This window comes from Anser brachyrhynchus (genome assembly GCF_964034855.1).
Source record: "Anser brachyrhynchus genome assembly, chromosome: 1".
NCBI classification, from domain to species: domain Eukaryota; kingdom Metazoa; phylum Chordata; class Aves; order Anseriformes; family Anatidae; genus Anser; species Anser brachyrhynchus.
The window spans coordinates 81918566-81939512 of NC_137694.1; the positions used below are offsets into that span (position 1 = coordinate 81918566).

Genomic DNA, 20947 nt, shown 5'->3' on the forward strand with positions numbered 1-20947 from the left:
CACGCTACAGTGATTTGTGTCACTTTGGAACTGCCAGAGTCATGACACCTTTTTTTCAAGCATTCTGCCAGCTTTTTAGGATTTTGCAGTTGTTCAGGGGTGAATGTCCAAAACACTGGAGGTGACCACTGCTCTAGAAACCTGCCCATATCCTCCCACACTCCCTGCCACTCGCAACCATCCCGCCTCAAGACAGATCTCCGGATGAGATTCCTAAGTAGTTGTTTAACCCTCCACAAAATCTGAAGCGCATTCAGGAGACATAACAACAAGAGCAGGCTGGTCTGAGTATCCCAAGGATATTCAACATCTCGGAGAACCACCGCAACTAGCTCGGGGGATAAGAGGGTGGTGGTGAAGGAGAAAGGGAGAGTGAACAGGTAGGGAAACATGTCTTCCCCTGTCCCCTTCACAGATTGGCTCCCTAACGAAAACAGGCAATAGGTGTAATTGCTAATAGTTTCCGAGATATGGGTTCCAAAGTATAGAGTCGACGTCAGTGCTGAGTACAAATACCAGGTTAAAGTCGTGACCAGATATTTCATCATTTCATAAGCCATTGCTACACCGCACAGTACCATAACAATCTTAAACCAGGGCCCGGAAAGGATAAACAGTGCAACAGGGAGCACATACAGAAAGTAACGCACCATAAAACTCAATTTGGAATACAGGTACAGCAGACTGGAGATTAAGGCAATCAACATCGTGACTAGCAACTATTAAGCAGGTCCAATACTTATACCAATTTTAGTTTAACACACTCTGGTCAGATTTGTCGATATCTCAACCCTTCGGGCCCCACGTTGGGCGCCAAAAGGACTGTTGTGGTTTAACCCGGCTGGCAGCTAAACACCACACAGCCGTTCGCTCACCCTCCCCCCTCCCTCTCTGGGATGGGGGAGAGAAACGGGAAAGTGAAGCCTGTGAGTTGAGATAAAGACAGTTTATTAAGACAGGAAAATAATAATAACAATAATAATAATAATAGTGATAATGGTAATAGTATTAACAATAATAATGTGTAAGAAAACAAGTGATGCACAATGCAATTGCTCACCACCCGCTGACCGATGCCCAGCCTATTCCCGAGCAGCCGCCCCCCACCCCGGCCAGCCACCCCTATATATTGTTTAGCATGACGTCAGATGGTATGGAATACCCCTTTGGCCAGTTTGGGTCAGCTGTCCTGGGTCTGTCCCCTCCCAGCTCCTGCTGCACCCCCAGCCTGCTCGCTGGCAGGACAGAGCAAGAAGCCGAAAAGTCCTTGGCCTGGTGTAAACACTGCTCTGCAACAATTAAAACATCAGCATGTCATCAGCGCTCTTCTCATCCTAATCCAAAACATAGCACCCTACCAGCTACTATGAGCTACTTAACTCTGTCCTAACTGGAACCAGGACACCGTGTTCTCTCTCTCTCACCGGCTCCCTCTGCCTCATTCTCTCTTCCATGAACTTGTTCATTCTCCCGTGCTGGCTCTTTCTCACGCACAGTCATAACACTTCTCAAGCCGGCTCCATTCCTCACACCATTGCTCTCTGTCTCATGTCCTTCCTTGAACCTCTTTCATGCCCTTACCCTTTTGCACAACCATGCACCCTTTCTTGCCACCTTATTCTCACTGTCACACCCTCACTTTACTGCGTGTGCTTTCTCTTTCTCCCACCACATCTCTTTGCCTCACACTCTTCTCATGTTCTCTCTCCCTCTGCCAATCTCTTTCTTTGTCCCACCTTCCCCTTCCCTTCCCTCCTCTTTCTCTCATGCAGTCTAGCACATCCTTTTTAACAGCCTTTTCTCCTGACCTTACACCCTTTCTTGCAACCTTATGCTCTTTCTTACAACCTCATGCCCTTTTCTTGCAACCTCATGTTCAGTTTGTCTCACAACCATATGCTTGCTTTTCCACGCACACTTTTTCTCTCACCATCTTTCTCTCAACACCTTATTTCTTGTGCATTCATGCTCTGTTCCTTGTTCACTACTTTCCCTTTCTTGCATGCTCATGCTCCCTCATGCTCTTGTGCTTCCTTTCTTGCACATGCTCACACATTCTTGTGTTCCCTTTCTTAAGCATTCTCTTTCTCTCATGCTCTCAATTTCTCACATGCTAGTTCTTTTCACTGCTTTCTCACCATCTCTCCTCACTGTTTCTCTTCCCTCTAGCTGTCCTCTTACTACCTCTTCTCTCCCCTCTTTCCCTTAATCACGTGCACTTTATTGAGTGTGCTTGCTTTTCCTCATGCATGCTCATTTTCTTATGCCCTAATGCCCTTTCTCTTAATTCCACTATTTCTTGCAACATCACACACTTTCTTGCAACCTCACACCAGCTTTTCCACATGCTTTCACTCTCCTTTGCATGCATTCGCTTTTTCTTGCATTTGATACTCCCCTGTCTTACACCTCCTCCCCTTCTCACACCCTTCCTTTCTTTCTTGCACTCTTGCACCCTATCTTGCACTGCCATGCCCTTCCTCACAACCACAGTCTCACCCTCTCATGTCCTTGCACCCGCTTCCTCACGTGCACATCCTCTTTCCCTCCCTGCTCATTTCTGCACATATCCCGCTTCCCTCCCTCTTCCTCTCCTCCCTCTTACTCTCTCCTCTCTTCCTTTCTTTCTCTCCCCTCACACTTTTACTTTATTTCCCCCTTGTTTCCCATCCCCTTGTCTTTCTCCCTCTGTCTCAACAATTCTCTCATTCATTCTCTTTGCTCTGTCCCTTTCATTGTTTCTCCACCCTCATCTCTCTCACCCTCTCTTTCTTTCTCTCATGTGTGCACTCACTCCTCATCACACACGATCATGCCCTTCGCACGCTTGCACTCTGTATTGTGCCCTCGTGCCCATCCTTTCTTGTGCCTGCTTTTTCTTGGGGGAGTTTTCTCTTATTCTTTCTTGAGAGCTCTCTTGGAGGCCCTTTCTCTCTCTGCCTGTCCCTAACCCCCAGCTCTTGCTCACTCACTTTTTCTCCCATGTGCATCTGTGCTCTCCCACACACAACAATGCACTTTGTGTGCTCATTCCCTTTCTCACAACCTCACTCCCTTTCTTGTGCTCTTAAACCTCTCCTCACACCCTTTCTGGCAACCCCAGTTCTTGAGACCTCACCCCCTTTCTTGGCAGCTTGCACCCTTTCATCCTTTCTATCTCTTACGTCCCTACATGCCGTTTTTCCCATGCTGCTCTCTCACACTCTCTCTCACACTTTCTCCCTTGTTCTTTCTCCCTCATTCTCTTCTTTTCTTCCCCACTCACTTTTTCTGGATGATGGCATGCTCTTTGCAAAGCCCACTCCTTTTCTCACGCCCTTGCTCTCTTTCTTATGCCCAGTATCTGTCACACTCACACTTTCTTTCCTGCTACCTTGTGCTTGTTCTCTCTCATCCCCTTGTACTTGCTTTCTTTCTCATGCCATCTCTCTTCTCATCATTCTCTTTCCTGTGCCATCTCGCTCTTCCACAAACACTTTCTGGTGTGCTCTTTCCCACATGCTTTCACTTGCATGCACATGCTCCTTTTCTCACATGCTCAAGCACTAGCTTTCCCTTGCATCATTCCCTATGTACACATACTTTGTCATGTGCTCCACTCCTCACACGCTTTTTTTCATGCCCTCTTTGTTATGACCTTCACATTTCTCAAGCCCTCATTTTCTCACATGCACTTGCTCTTTTCTGCACTCTACTCTTCCATGTGCACCTGCCCTTTCTGATGTCCCCACACTCCATCTTTATTTCACAACCTTTCTTTCCTGTTTGGGCTTCCTTGCACGTTCTCCCCCCTCCTTAAGCACTTTCTCACAGCCCCTCTGTATGTCCCCTCTTCTCCTACCCCTTTCACACTCACACCACCTTCCTTTCCTCTTCCTCTTTCATGGCCCCCCATTTGCCTCGCCCCCACTTCTTCCCACCCCCTACCTTTCACACAGGCACTCTTTTATGCTTTTTTTATGCTTTCAACTTTTAATCCAATACTCTTTTCAGCAAGATCCAGCATTATGACCCATTGAGGGAGAAGTATATGATTACATTTTTACACCGTGAATCCTGGAAGTGTGTAACAAGGTTTTAAACTCATCATTTTTGTCCAGAAATTTTCACTCCAGAACTTCAGACCTGGAGCCTGAACCATCATTGCTACATGGCAACACAGTTAAAGTAAAAAATATCACTCTTTTGAAGGTGTCTTTGCATAGTTTCTCCTGCCTGTCCTCTTCCTGAAGATTATTAAAAAATATACACGCCTTTTTGGAAGGTACTGTATGAATGCTTATTAGAAGAAATGAGATAAGAAAGGTCATTGCATGTGGAGACACACAGACTTTTCTTCATCATAGTCTTGGAAAGTCTGTAGATCTGGTGGCATACCAGACACTTTAATCTGTTCAGACTCTACTGAATTACCTTTGGTTTACAAAGGAAAAATGTCTCTTCTCAATATGAGAGAAGGTCTTAAAGGTATTTGATCTGAGCATCGCTGATTGCTGTCTGTGCTAGTATCCCATTTTCTTAACCCAAATGTTCATCTTTCCTTCTAATGGGGGTTTTTAAAACCTTGCTAACCAGTGGTCAAACAATTGTTTTTAGTGGGCATTCTTATTTAGAAAATGCAAGTGTGGGACAAACAAAACTCTTGTAATACTGAGCCAGGTCCAAGCAGAAATAAATGTATTTGCTTTCAAGCCCCAGGCTCAGCTGGCTGTAAGGTGCACCAGCCATGAGTAGTCTGCTTCATAACCCATCTGCCACATTGCCAGGAAGCTTTAACTCATTAACAACTAGAATGAATCCTGGAATATAATAAGTATTTTCAAGAGGTACAACCTGTAATATTTCTCCCACAGCATTTATATTAGCTTATCAAGACTCTAGTAGACTGAAGCAAATGAAGTTCCATAGATGAACATTGTGGTTGCAAAAATAAATCGTGTTTGAACTGCTGTTCACCAGTCAGTCATATTGACTGTAAAACATTACATATTAGCAATATAGCTTCAAATATGCATCTGTGTTTATCTTCTGTACTAGAGGAATAAATATTTTTATAAAATGACACATTGATTTCAATACTGGTGTTCTGCTACAAGTCATGCGGCTAAAAATTTTATTTATTCCTTAATTAATGCAGTTAAAATCAGAGATCAAAATTCATTGGGAAAATATTCAATGCAGATCAAATAGCAACATCTAAAGTCTAGGATTATTAGTTAGTGTTTTCAGTCTTGCCATCTGCTTTCAGTTAGTTCTTGTATGGTGGAATGGTGGTGTGTATATGAAGTATTTGATCCTGGAGTTGTGGGTTAAATGTGAAAATCTTGTTTTCTGTTAAAATGCGTCTATTCTTTTTGGCTGGAGAAAAAGCCAACATGTATATTATAACATAAAGTTCAAACATTTGAATGCAAATGGAATCCATTTTAATTCATTTCTAGCCATTGACATGACTTTGGGGGCTGAAGTCATGGCTCAAAATTCTGGGAGTTGGCAGCATTGTTTTTGTTAACTGCTATAGAATAGGGTTAGCTTTTTACATCAAATTAACATTTCCCATAAATAACAAGTATTAACATTTTAATATTTTTGTAGACATTTTCATAATGTATTGTTTTCATAGAAATTTCTTGTAGTATTCAGGAGGAGATATACACCTGATTTAACTCCTCCTGAGCAGATAATGCTCATTTTTATTGTACCCTCAGCTTTACTCCTGCCAATCTGTGGAATCTATGTTGTGATACCATGAACTCCAGCATTCTGGTGCTTACTATAATCAATTGCCATATCCTTTTTAAAGAAAGAAGAAATGAAGGATTTCAAAAGATAATGGATGAAAATCAGTCTTTTATTTTGTAAATCATACAAAATTGAAGCTTTTTTCTTTTTCTTTTTTTTTTTCTTAAAGTGGGTTTACAAGTGTTCAACTTTGAAAATCTGTTTCAATTTGTTTTAGGAGGGTTCAATGGACAGCTTGTATGAGCCTGTCCCAGAACATCAAGAACCCAAGGATACAACTAGTATTGGCAGCTGGGCAAGCACTCCTGTGAGCATGCATGTAAACTGTGGACTTCCTGATAGGTCTACGTCTTTGGTAAGTTAATTGCAAAGTATGCAATGTGTCTTGGAATAAAAAATATTAGAGTGTATGCAGACTCATGTGTGTTCAGCTGGCTCAGCTGCCAGTTTGAAGTATTTAGGCTCTTTAGAGCCATTGTTCATATCTCATCCCTGTACCCAATGACCTGATTTCTGTCCAGTCTTAATAAGCACACTTTAAAAAGAGGTCATGAGTTTCTATACAGCTAGCAAGAAACTGAGATTAGTACTGCTTCACAATACAAGGAAATTTCTCTTTGCAAGTAATAATGTATGGAAATAGTGGGTATATATATTAGTAGAGTATGTCTCTACAGGATCTACTATCAATGTATTTAATTGTCTTTTTGAAGGTGTGAGTTGTATGAATTTTGTAAGTGATGGCCTCAGTGGAATAGCCTTTACACTTTATAAGACATTGTTAGGTGAACAAGTGAAGGAAGTTGTTTTCTGTTTTTTCTTCTTCATAAATATTACCCTACTTAATTCTTTATTATTGGTATGTTATTGGTATAATATGTCATTGAGGCTTTGAAAAATAATTTAACATATTATATTAAATGTTATAGTCTCTTTCATTTTATAATCTCTTTCCTCTGCTTAACAATGCCTCACTTATAATTACTATATCTTTGCCAAATAGTGATATATGATGCAGTCTGATGAAGGAATAAAAAGAAACCATGCTGTTCATTATCAGGGAAGAAAGACTGCCTTGCCTTCACAAATTATACCAGGTTTTACCCATATGTCCTATGGCTTAGGTGCTATATGTCCTATAGGTAGGTCCTATGTTGGGGCTATGGTATTGCAGTGTCACAAGGCAGGTTTGCATGCAGTACTTGTGTGGAGAGAGCATTTGAGCTGGTGGGATAGGAGAATGGCCAGGGAATTATTGCATGCACTTGTTGAATCTTGAAGGAAGGGAAATAAATAACTTGTTCTTCTCAGACCCTTCTGCTGCAACCATCTTGCTCTGGGCATGCTCTCTGCCAGATAATCACCTTAATGCTCTGTGTAATGGTTCTGGTCTTGAGAGCATGGCAGTGCAGAGATCTCCAGAGGCCTCATCACATCACCACAGATGTATGAGCCTGGGCTCTGAGATGTGCCTGCATTATAGTTTTACTGCAGCAAGTGGGAGATGCTTTCCTGTGTGACAGATTCTCCCCATTATCTGGTTGTGACATCGTTACTATAAAAATAAGCCCCCTCTACACTGTTCCAGCTAAGTGTCTTTAATCATGGTTGTGAAATATGCCTGTAACCTGATCTTAACATGCTTGCAGTACCTCAGATATGCGGAGCTCTAGCTATTTGGCTAGGGCTGTGGTACACAACCATACTGAAACATGCTATTCTTTGAATGAAGGTGAGACATTATGGATCAGCTTCTACATGCATTCAGACTTTCCCTTTTTGTATGACTGCAAGTCAGCTTACCAGTTAAAGACAACTACACTAATATTTCTTTGTACAATGCCTATCTGCTAGGAACTGGATTTAGCCAAAGTGAGTCAAAAATTAAGAGCAGGTTGTTTTTTTTGGTTTTTTTTTGTGTCCAACATGTGACAAATGACCTCCTCATATACTTTATATACTTTGCTATAGATAACTATTAGAAACTGCTCTTTGTCTTGTCAACGTATGATAGAGACAGGTCCATAAAACTGTGCTCAGCACCAGCTTGTTACAATGTGGAATGGTAAGAATTAAGGATGCAGTGACCTCAGACTTTTTATTTTTTGCTTTTTCTTGTTTTGTTCTGTTTTCTGATACAGCGGCATTTCTTCAGACTCCTCATTATTTTGAGTTAGGCTTGATACATTTTTCAGCTAAATAAACGTAATCAACCTGCCCAATGCAGAATTTTATTTTTGTTAAGCCAGCCTAGAAAAGCAGATAAAATGCTAGTGTAGGATTATAAAATCATATATATTAATCTGAACAATTTGTAGCAAATTATTCTCATAGTGCTCAGTGCTTTTTTTTTTTTTTTTTCTTGTGGGATGACACTGCCTAGTCCATGAAGATGCATGTATAACACTGAATATAAGAAACCATTTTTTGGGGGTTTCTTCTAACTCTTATAATACATTTCTGTTTCCTAAAGGGGGTATTTTACTGATGGCACATTTATTCATCATAAATTTAAATTTCATCATCAATAAAAGCTAGGGTAAATGGGAAAGCAATCTGTTGACTCACTAGATATTAACAAGAAGCCTCATAAGACTGGCTGTGGGTTTTATTGTGTTCTGTTTTTAGAGAATATTCAGCTCAGCACTTAACTAAAAGTAACGGCTTGATGCTGTGTCACTGTGCTGGCCGTAGAATCAAAATGGTTATTTATAAAATACTCACTAGAAATGGAAAACAAGATTAGCGATGACGTGTCGACAGTAAGACCTATGGAAAAATGCTGCTAAGGCCAAAGGACTGTGTAATCTTATCTACTATTTCTAGCATGTGAGTTATTAGACCTACACCTTGGATGAAGCCGTTAAGCTTATTAACTGAGCCCATTTGTACTTCTCTCCCATTTTTAATTCCGTCACTTGGTTTCATGCTGCAGGAAGGCCCCCATAGCATGATAAATTCAGAACATTATTGGCTCCCTCAGGCCCTGATTCAGCCATCTATCATTATTCAGTAATGCACATACTTAAGTGCATTGCTAAGTAGGTATGGGCTTGAGTGTATGTTTAAATGGTTGGCTGAGCCATGGCCATGCAGATTCCACAGTGCTGTTAAATCTCAGGATGGAGCAGCCTGGCACTGCACATCTCCTTCCTCAGAGACTTTGCACCCTTCTTTTTTTCTATACTGCTTTATGAATCAATAGGGCAGGCATTTCAGGTCTGCTCCTCTCAACACAGAAGAGCGAGGCTAGTACTAGAGGAAATTTTTCCTCCTACTGCAGCAAAGTAATTATCGTCTTGCATTTATCTTGTCTGTTGTGATTTGTCCTAATCATAGTTGGGCAGTGATGTTTCACCAGAGACATGGAAAATACAGGGTCCTGAGGTGTCTGAAGCCATGCATGACAAGTCAGAGAACACACTCTTTGGACGCCTTTTTGAACTGCAATTATTTTTGCTCCTGGCAAAATATGTGCCCAAACAACACATTCTGGATGAAGAATAATCTTTTGTGTACATTGTTTTTCACATAATTTAGATGACCTGTTTAATATGAAATGTTTTGCCTGGAATGTTCCCACTCTGGGTTCCTGTGGTAACAGCTTGTGCCAGTTATACACACTTGTTTTTTTATTTTAATCCTCGCATGGAACTGGCCTCCTAACTTTCTGGTTACTTTGCCTGTTGTTCAGCTTCAATCATATTCTCAGACAGAAAGCAAAAACTAGGTTTACAGAGCTGTTTCTGAACCTTATAGGAAAGCTGAATCAGGCTTTCCTCAGAAACAGCTGGTAGCCAAGAGTGCACAGTGATTCATGAACCCTTTGTCTCTAAAGGTGTTATTAACAGGGAAACTGAATTTCTTCATCTTGCTGCCTCTTGTAGCTTGGTGTTACAGTCTTCTACCTCATGACCTGTATTAAGCTTAGAATCATAGAATCATAGAATATCCTGAGTTGGAAGGGACCCATAAGGATCATCAAGTCCAACTCCTGGCACCGCACAGGTCTACCCAAAAGTTTAGACCATGTGACTAAGTGCACAGTCCAATCGCTTTTTAAATTCAGACAGGCTTGGTGCAGTGACTATTTCACTGGGGAGCCTGTTCCAGTGTGCAACCACCCTCTCAGTGAAGAACCTCTTCCTGATGTTCAGCCTAAACTTCCCCTGCTTCAGCTTAACACCATTCCCGCAGGTCTGCTGGTGATTACGGAGAATAGGTCACCTGCCTCTCCACTCCCCCTCGTGAGGAAGCTGTAGACTGCGATGAGGTCTCCCCTCAGCCTCCTCTTCTCCAGGCTGAACAGGCCCAGTGACCTCAGCCGCTCCTCATATGTCTTCCCCTCTAGGCCCTTCATCATCTTCGTTGCCCTCCTCTGGACACTCTCCAACACTTTAATGTCCTTCTTGTACTGTGGTGCCCAGAACTGCACGCAGTACTCGAGGTGAGGCCGCACCAGCGCAGAGTAGAGCAATCACTTCCCTCGACCGACTAGCAATGCCGTGCTTGATGCATCCCAGGATACGGTTGGCCCTCATGGCTGCCAGGGCACTTAAGCTTCTTAAAAAAAAAAAAAAAAACACTCTTCCATATTAAAACTATTTTCATATATTTCCTGTCAGATTGCAATCACAAATGTCATGAGATCCAAATATTTTTCAACTGCTGACTGTGATATGATTGACTACCCTGTATATTAGAAAAGTGCCAAATAACTTATCAGTCTAAGTTATTGCCAGCAAAATCACAGTCAGTCATGATACATACTTTAGTATGCAGTGTTGTAATTGGCATTCCATTGATGCCACTGAGGGAAAGATTTCAGTTATCTGAAATCATCATTTCCCTGTTTGGAAATCTGACAGACACAGGAGCTCTAGTTTCCTCAGCCAGCTTGTAAACAGCAGACGGATTAATTCTTTAATTCAGAGTTATTTGATGAAAGCAGTGAGGAAAGGACTTTATTAATTCATAATGCTGAGTTTCTACATACATGAGTTTGGTTTCAGGAAGCAGGCTATTCATATATGGAATAGGGAATTGTTCCCGTAGAAAAGATAATGATGCACTTCAGAGAACGTAGAGAGTAGATTCTAGATGAAAGTTAATTTAATTCTAAGCTAAAACGTGCTTGTAAAACTGCTTAATTCTTAGTTACAGATTAAAGTTATAGGGCTTTATAGTATAATCAAGTACTGAAGAGTCTTAAAGAGAAAAAAGTACAAACAAGAATGATTTATTCTTCTTCCCCAAACTAGCCAGCTGATTCAGACATAGCAGGAAGAGGAGCATTGAAAGAAGGGAGCCATTTTTAAATGGCCATTGAAATCCACTGTCATATTCTATTGCAACTCTGCATCCCATGATATCTAGTGAACTCACCACAGTATCGCCTCAGCATATGCCATGCATTTATCTTTGACTGCATTTTAAGAAACTGATGCTGATATTTCAAATTGTAGAGCAAAAGATTAAACCTACAATTCTGTTTCATGTTCCATATCAGGTGTTTGGCATGTGAAGATGTGAATTAATAATCTTTCCAGGTATATGACCACACTGAATCTTAGATAGTGCCACGTCTCCAGTTTTTGCCCTGGTTCATATACAGATTCTGACTTACAACATCCTGTGGTCTCTGACCTCTATGCATAATGCTTCCTTTAATGAGCATCTTTGAAATCAAAACATTGATAGTTTTAAATGGTCATGAGATAGTTGGTGCTACCCTTTTTAAGAGCCGTAAAAATCTCTTCTTCAGCATCTTTCAAACACTTATTTAGAGTTATGAAAAGATTTGTCCCAAGACTAACATGCTGTTTTGTTTTGTTTTGATTTATTTTCTGCAAGAAGTTTATCTTGCATTGCTTGCAATATTTCAAGGTAAAGGGTATGCTCTTTTGATCTGCATGCAGCATCTGTGAATGAATATATATTTAAAAAAAAAAAAAAGTGGAAACTGCATATAATTACTAGCATTCACAAATGTCCAGGTAATAGTAGGACCTCCTACACTCAGTTGAAATAACCTTAGTGCAGTAAAACAGGCTTTTCTTAATGCAGTCTCTGAAGAAGCTTAAAAAATATATATATATATATTCTATGCTGGGTTTTACTGAGACAGGGAAAAAATATAAAATGCTTAGTTATGCACTTACATAACTTTATGTAGAATGTATTTTGGCTTTTCATTAGGAAACCTGAATGACATTTTAAAATTACTGTAGTCAGAGATCTGCAGATGTAGACGAAGGAGAAAAAAAAAAAAGTAAAATAAGGTGGGTTTTTTTGTGTGTGTGTGTGGGGGGGGGTTGTTTGTTTTGTTTTGTTTTGTTTTGGAATGTGTCTTGTTGCCCAGCAGATTGAAATGGCATTCATCATGATTCACCAACCCTGGTTTCTGCTTTCCAGGCTGGAAGAAATAGGTATGAAAGTGATACAGTGCTTTGATATTCTTTCTCAGGAGACATCAAAATAGTATTCCAATCAGAGATCTCTTCTGTCCTAGAATGACATACTCAGGTTTTCTTAAAGTTAAAATTAACTTCAAGTCCCAGGGTGACTGTGATAGCAAAGATGCAAGGAGACGTTATGGCATTCCTTACAGAGTGAGGCACCCTTTTCTTCAGTCTTTCAACACACACATAAGCCTTCTCTTCCTTCTTGCCATGTTTTTTTTTTTTTTCTATGGACTTTATTTAAAGAAAGTCCCAGACTCTGTAGTCACCAGCCAATGCTTGGTCTCCAAAGAAGGACAACAAGGTAATCCTCTATGATCCAGACAACTAGGTTCTGAGAATTTCTGTGCAGCACAAGGGGAGAACAGGAAGCAGGTGATGAAAGGTTTAAGGAGATGTTCAACCAAAACACGGTCATCAAGCACAGGCAGGTGGCCATCAGCTGGGGCCCTGCAGCTCAGGGGTCTTGCCTCCAGCCCAGTGTTTGATTCTGATTTAGTGCCTCTTAGAGCTTTGTCAGGTTGATTTAAACAACTTTCTTTTACTTGCATTGTTTCCTGGTCTCTTCCACATACAGACTTCCTCTGAATGCATTGGGGTTTCATGGTTTGCATCCTTCTGTGTTCCTCAGAATGCTATGTCCCATTGTAATGTGTGGGCATTTTATCCTCAGAGAACTTTGCATTTTGGAGGCAATATTTTAAATAATCATATTGTATTAAAAATATATTATGCATTCTTGGGGTAAGAGTATTGTGCTCTGATTTTTCAGGGGTTTTGCAGTTGTCGATGTCAACTTCTTGGGAGTCACTGATATTGAAACCACTAAAAATCAGGACACCTGACTACGTATATTCTCTGCTGCACTGTTCTCCATAGCTCCAGCTGTTGGAAAAAGATAGGGAATAATAGTGGATATTAAAAACATGCCTCAAAAGTACATAAAAGCATATTTCAGTGTCCTTCCAGTAAAGAAAATATTATATTTGGATTTTTGATTTTCATAGTCTTTTTTTCTCTGTCTTTTTAAAAGGAATTTCCTGACTTTGAGAACACAGTGACCAAAAAAAGAAAGTAAGTTGAGACCAGTTCAAGATCTACACACTGTCACTATATTTGTCTGTTCTTTTCACTTTTGTTGTTTTATTAATGTGTTTGCCAATGTTGCATTAATTTTCAGAGAGTACATGTATTAATGTTGCAGTTGGAAAGCAAGTACCAAGCTTGTAATGCATTAGTAAAGCTCTTTTGCCATGATTTTTTTCATATACATAAAGCTTTCTTCCAAAATACTGGGACCAGGAAAGCTAAAATCAAATGCAGTTAATCTGAGCTTGGTTTAACCATATGCCTGCTTTTCTGAAGGATTGAAGTGGTAACCTATTTTACAGCATGTTTGTACCATTGACCTGATAATCTTCTGAAGAGTTCTTTGTGTATTTAATCCAAATAAAAAATTAGTTTGCAAAATGATTCAGATTAAGTGGGTCAGACTGTATTTTATCAAGTACATTCGAGATAGCAGCATACTTCACTTCCATTTGTTAAGACACAATACATTGGTATGGGTTAATGATTAATATATATTAGTAAACAGGAATTTATTTTGAAAATTCTTTTTTGTCTTGAGATTGAAGGTTATTGCATTACTGAAGAGGTTCCCTTCAAATGAAATCCTGCCTAATGGAATGATACACAAAGATCTTATCTGTCTGGCTGTGACAGACATGAAAATCCCTGGATATCATATTATTTTTTCATTTTTTAGGTGAGGCCCCAGTAAACTTAGAAAAGCAATGTTATCTATGTCTATTGCTGAGAAATTTCAAAATAATGATTTCAAAGAAAGTCTAATTTGTCTTAATAAAGAGATTTCATCTATTTTTGTCATCTGATAAAACTACTAGTAAATTATCAGCTGCAAACACAGATGTATGCACTCAGTGCAGTGAGATCTCTGTTACCAGTGACCAGATAGGACTTTGCGAAAACGTTCTCCCTTTCCAGACTTCCATTAATCTAAGTATGGATATAACTTTGTTATTCTTATTTTTCTGATCATCCTTTAATACTTTTAAGGAAGCCAAACTACTATGTGGGCTGGCATGGGTTTACCCAAAGATAAATCATTTAAAATAGCTCTACCAAATATGCTGCAATCACCTACCTGCTCAGTTCTCCTGCTTAGATCAGAACCATGTCTTCCCCAGTGACTGGATTAGTAATTTATAGCTCCACTCTCAAATCTTACAATGCAAACAAAACTATTCTATTCTAAAACTAACTCTATTCCAACTTATTAACCAGAATTTAGAAAGGTTGTCTCGATCCTTTGACTAATCAATATGAATAATGAATAGGATTGGTTACAATAATTTCACTCAATGTGAAAAGATTTAATAGCAAATATTTCACTGTGAATGTCCAGCCTTCACTTATCCAGGCATGATACTCACACTGATGATGTAGGAAATTTTGTATTGGTCTTACCCATAGATATGGAGAAAGTAAATAAGGAATGATCATTCTCTTTCACTTGCACCAGTGAAACATAGAAGGAACCAATGATAAAGAGTAGTAGAAATAAAACAAACAGAAGTATGCCTTAACAGTGGAACTCTGGAAATAAACAAATAAATCAAACTAGTTTCAAAAGGAACTAACACTTACAGACTAAACAATAGTTCAGTTGCATCCTGTCACTCAAGAAACCTTCCACCCCCCTACCTACCTGAATGTGAGAGAGGGATTTCAATTTTTGTCCTTTTTCCCTTCTGTTTATCGTTGTCACAGATTAGAGACTCTCTGGTTTTGCCTAGTATAATCTTCTGGCTTCATCCTCTAGCTTATGAATTACTATCATTTTTTATGGGTAAAATATAACAAATTAATTCACAGGATAATCCTTTGTTCATTCAGAGATTTCTTTTTTCTTCTGTTAACTTCATGTATTGTTTAACTCATGATCTATAAACTCACTGCTAACTCAAGCTTCTATCTGCATTGTTTCTTGATGTAAACATGCAAAAAGCTCAAGGTTTATTTGGGCAAGAAAATGTCACTCTAGGTTGTGGCGATGTTGTGTTCATATGTAGCTGTTTGGTTCAATTCATTATTATGTCACCAAACTTCAGACAGTAATTTCTGTAAGTTGCAGGACATTTCAGATCACATCTAAATAAAAGTATCTCTTATTCTATTTCTGATGGGCTCCCTGATTCAGTCATGAATTCTTAATTACAAAAAGAAACTTGAATGAAATACTTTTTCAGAGTCAAAGCTCAGAAGCTTTCAGAGCTTTGTGTGGCAGGTGAAAGTAGATGATTGAGTAAATGAGAAAAGCCAAGTAACCCCAATTAAAGCCAGTGGGAATTACACAGCTAAATCCCTGTGCCCTGCTTTGAAGAATTAGGTTGAAAATATCCATATTTGATTAAATGTGCTTTCTTTTTTTCATTCTGACTTTCAGCTAATGGTTAATTCTTTTAATTCTTTTAGATCCATCCAGAAGTCTCTGTCTGAAAATGAAGCATTTGGTTAGTAACTGTTTCAATCATTTACTATATACTTGCTAATCTCACAGAGCCTACTTTAATTAAAGGTCTGTTTTGCTTTACAGCTGTTGGAGAAAATGCAAAGGAAAGGGAAGGAAAAATACACTTAAACTATCAATGTATTCCCCCCTCTCCTTTCTACATACATATCTGAAGTTAGATGTTGAAACCAAACCATTTTAAATCTCAGTTAGATTTCTATATTTAAGTATCTGTTATGGAACAGCACACGAAATACTCAGCATATTCAGTGTTTATTTTAATCATTTCAATAAAAAATTGAAATCTCTCTGATATAATCAAATTCAGTCCTCTGCCCTTTCCCATGTTAATCTCATTTGCTTTAGCTTTCACGAACAACTTTTCCAAAGAAGAAATTCAAGTTTTTTTCAAATGCTTCTGACACTCTGTGTTATCATATATATTATTATGCACGCTTCGATTCAATAGGTTCTGTTTTGTATATAGTCTGTAGGAAATAACACCTTTTTTTTTTTTTTTGTGAGCGCTTCCTGTTAACATTGTATTATTTATGTTCTGAAGTTTGGAATTCAGGTGCTGTCCTAACTGAGTTTAAAGGGGAAAAAAAAAAAAGATACAAAAACTTCATAGTTATCAACACGCTGTGAAGCTATGTTGTTCACTGAGGCAGTATCAGCCTTGGATGTGTGCGACATGGTTGTGGGCATCTTTGATGCTATTTCTTGCTGGTGCTAACACACTATCTGATTAGCTGTAAAATTAAAAACAAACAAAAAAAAAAAACCTTTGCTTCCTGGAAGCAAAATAAAGGTACATGTGTTCTGTGGGCTGCTAGGTCTTAAAAACAGTGTTAAGATAAAAATCATTCTGATCATGTTTTAACAGTATTAGATGAGGTATTAGACAGTGACAAAAGATGATAAAACTTGAAGTCTGCCCACAATAAATAGCATCTGTCCATCAAATTTCCTATATTGCAAAATCATCTATTCATTTCCATGTTTGACCACTTTCTATAGCATTCCACAAGCTTGTTTGATTTGTATTCTGATGCTATTTTTATAGACTTTCCTGTTATTTCACAGATTTGCTATGAATTCAGGTGACTGCTCTCTGTGCTTTTACTTTAGACAGGAAAAATGTGAATGGCACACTTTGGCAGGGTTCCAGGAAGCCAGAAAATGATTCGTACATCAGAAGGCACTGTCAGCTTAAAGGTAATTGCTAAATGTATTTCAGCTGATTTTGCATTTTCCACAAAGTATTTTAAAGGGCACATAAGAAAATTTTTCATTTTTCACCAATAATTTAGCTAAATAATTTGTCAAGTCCTTTTGAGATCTACTTTGTCCTCAAGGAGGGAAAATGTAGTTTAAATAAAGCTTACATTAAAACTAGGAAGATAAGAACACACTCTGTGAACAATTCATTCTGTGGTCCATGGGCCAAAGAAGACTTCTACAGTAAATTGCAATAGTTGTGTTGCACAGGGCTTGACAACTGTAATATGCGCCTACAGTAGGAATCCATGTTCCCTGTATACTTTACAGTGCTCCAAATATCCAACTTCTTGTGTAGGTGTGACTTTTGTAGGTAATTCTTTTATCCGGTTATCTTTCTAAAGCCTGTTTCAACTAACTTTAATTGAAACAGCTTTACAGCTAATGTACGGGAATTTGCTAGCGACACTGTTTAAGAGTTGACCAGTATAAATCCATTAAATTAACCACAAGAAATAACAAGTGAGCAGTCACCTTGTCTATTTAAAGATAAACTAGACTTTTAAAAATCAAAATTATGTGACAATCTGCTTAACATTGCTTCCAGGAATTAAGTTTGTATTTGTATTTTTTTAAAGTCAGTTTGCCGTTACAGTTGCCTAATCAGACCAAAACAGTAAAAGTTCAGCACCTGTATTAGCAGAAACAGAAACCTTGACATGTAAGATTAAAGTGGATGTATCCTGTATTCTCTGCTTAAGCTAACAATGTGACAAGATGAGAAGTGTGTTTACTTTTAATATCTCCTGTACAAATGGTTTAGGTATCATCCACTGTTCAGAGATTCCACTGTTAACTGCATATGCCAAAGACAGAAGAGGACAGAGTGCCAGGTTTCCCTCTGGGTTTCATTCACTTCATCACTTGAAGATAAAGTGGTGAAGTGAGAATAGATCTGAAATTGTAATGTCTAATGCATTTGCTCATATATGTGTGAATAGGGTTTCTAGGAACCAGAACCAGAATGAAGATATGACAGTAAAAGAGGAACTCTGCCCTTGTGATAAACTGATGAGGGGAAAAGAAATCTTATTGGTTTGTAAGAAGAAAGGTGTTAATGATAGGAGAAAGAAAAATTAGACATTTCTTTCCTGACAAGTCTTACTTTTAACAAAAAAAAAAAAAATCTAGAATGATTCTTCAGTGTACTGCACAGGTTGTCAGTTTGGGGGTGGAAAAAAGCTGAATCAGAGGAAAGAACTTTTTGACCTTCCTCCAGACTCAAGACTTTTTTTTTTTTTAACCCTTTTAAATATCCAAAGCATGCAAAAGAAGCAGTGCGCATTTTAAAAGCTAACAAATGTTGTAACTGAAGGGCAGGGGCCCAGAGGGAACAGGAAGCAAAGCTGGCAGCTAAATAAAAATCTCCCTTTCCCACACTGCAGTAAAATTATTAAAAGGGAAGTCCCCTTTGCACAGTGGTGAAAACCACTTTTCAGAAGATTTACTGTTCATTGCTATTGATCAAGATAATTTGTCAGTATTGATCAAACTTTTCCCTTAACAGAGATAATACTTCAGGGTCTGTAAGTCTATTGCATAATATGAATTTCTGTTAGACCTGATCCAAATCTCACTGAAGTCAATGAAAAGACATCCTCTGACTCTTGTAGCCTTTGCATTGGGTCTTTAATGTGTCTGTGTGTACAACCTCTACAAAATAAATAAATAAATAAATAAAAATCCAAACTTATTGGGCAGTAAAAACATACATATCCTACAGACAGAATAGTGGGAATACCCATCTTTGGTCACAAGCCCAAACCCAAATCATTAGTACCAGACTTGCCAGCCCGAAAGTGCCATCACAGAAAAAGTTGATTACATGAGTCACAGTCATTCCAGTTCCATGAAAGAGCATTTCTGAGACAAACAGAAAAGGACTGATACCTTGCAGAGTAAGTCAGAGTAATTCTCTGCTGCTCCTAATTCACTCCACAGAAAAGTGACCAGAAAGAGCCCACTTATGTTAATCTGACTTTGCATAAGAATTTCTTGACATGAGTTATGATGCCTACAGAAGTCCAGCTAGCTCTATATTTAAATAAATGGATGGATTATCAGACACCTGGCCCTCAGTGACTTCAAGGAGATTTGTAGGTGCTTGAGATGTCTGGTCAGTCATGTTAGATTTTGGACTCTAACATACTTTTTGGAAAACATGTTGATGTTACTGTAATAATCAGGTCTGTAGGAGAAAGACAGTGTCTCTAAGCATATATAAGCTCTTATGGAAACCTCTAAAGGCAAACTCATGTAAAAAAGAATTTCTGTGACCCATTTTCCCTCTTTCTGTTGACGTATGTGCCAAATAAAGGAAATTGCTTGATGGGGTTTCCTGTGCAACTGACCTATATTTTAAAGGCAGAACTAAAGTGTGAAAGGAGTGTCTCTCTTTTTCATTTCATGCTCAGATTGTAATTTTTGGGTTTTAACTCAATCTTACAATATCCAAGTAATTACAAGGAAGATTGTTATTTTGTTTCAATTTTTTGTTTGCAGAGGGTTGTCCTTTAAGAATATTAACAATCCTAAATATGTCTCTTGATTCAGAATTTTCTTTAAAAATAGCATTAAAATATAGGGGCTAACTTGCCTGTATAGTGGCCCTTTAACTGTTTGACTGACAAGGGCTTGGGAGGGTTCACCAGCTTTACACACACTGTGGTCTCATTTAATTCTAATGTAAGTCTAGGTGTTTTGAGGACTGGGATCTTACTTACCTCTTTGAATATAAATTTGTATGCTTATATCAAAATACTTTTTTTTTCATATGATAGATGAAGAATCTCAGTCAGTCGAAGTTATTTATTGAATGAACCTTTCTTTTTCTGTTGATTGGAAAGAGAAAAAACAAAACAAAACGAAAAAAAAACAAGGCAATCATTCTTGCCTGCCTACAGTTAGCATTTCTGAATCTATATTTTAAGTTAGCTGTCCTTTTTCAAGAAGGAGAATTACTGATATTGTAAGGTATTCCTCAGCAGCAATAAGGAAACCAAGTTAGGATTCATGAGGAAAACAAAACAAAACAAAAAACATTCTTACTCTTTTCTATTAACTTTGGAAAGCCAGAGTAGCACTTAATGCTGTGATTTGCAAATTATGTTTCTTTTGTTTTTTCTTGCAAAATAACTGCGTGCCTCTGATGTCTCTGTTGATGGAATGCAATTGCTAGGGCATTTCTATAATAGTGTAATTGTAGATGCTTTGCCTTTTCTTAATTTTGGAAGTGAGAGAAAATCTTTCAAAGTGAGAGTAGATCTTTTTCTTCTTAAAGACTTATTAAAATGTAGACTTTTCAGAGTCATTTGACCTATTATTGTTCATTGTTGTAATGAAGGTAAATATTCTTCCCAAGTAAAGCATTAATGTCTTGGAAGGAATAGGTGAAAGTTCATCCTCTGAAAGTAATTTCAAAAGATCAAGTTACACAGACATCAATTGGAAAGACCATTTTTGCCCAGGGGCTTCATTTTTTTATATGAATATTCCAAACATTTCTGTGCTAAATAGCTGAGCAAGAGGGAGCACTTGGTGGGAGTCTGGATTAGTAAACTGAGGACTAAATTCAGATAAAGAATTAAGCATGAATGAGTTTTATTTGTGTGTGTCAGTTTGCCAATTTGCTCTGTAGTCTTACTTCAAAGTAGTTTTGAGATAAAATGGATGCTTAAATGATACAAGATTAACTTCAGAGTCAAAATGTCAGCTCAAAATATCAAGTGCAATTCAAATGATACTCCTTAGAAAAACTTAAAACAGGATATTTGAAAGCACATTTTCTTTCCTTTTTTTTTTTTTCTTGGTCACAATTCTCAGAAGATAATGTTGGTGATGGGATGCATTTGCTGAAAGGAAAGAAGATAGAAGAAACAACATGCCAGGTAGAAGAACTACTCTTCAGATTCTAAAATTTCATTCAAAC

General features: G+C 38.3%; 1 protein-coding gene across 2 annotated transcripts in view; it reads left to right on the forward strand.

Annotated features, from left to right (window-relative positions):
• Positions 1–20947, forward strand: part of LOC308201011 (uncharacterized protein) — a 52796-nt gene that overhangs the window by 25441 nt on the left and 6408 nt on the right. The window contains exons 2-7 of one of the 2 annotated variants that reach the window (XM_080607717.1): positions 5960–6097; positions 13237–13277; positions 13834–13971; positions 15702–15739; positions 16870–16956; positions 20842–20906. In XM_080607717.1, the coding sequence (XP_080463843.1) occupies positions 5960–6097; positions 13237–13277; positions 13834–13971; positions 15702–15739; positions 16870–16956; positions 20842–20906 (507 nt within the window). Of the gene's footprint in view, positions 1–5959; positions 6098–13236; positions 13278–13833; positions 13972–15701; positions 15740–16869; positions 16957–17782; positions 20443–20841; positions 20907–20947 lie in introns of those variants that run through there. The other variant, XM_080607718.1, reaches the window with a different exon arrangement.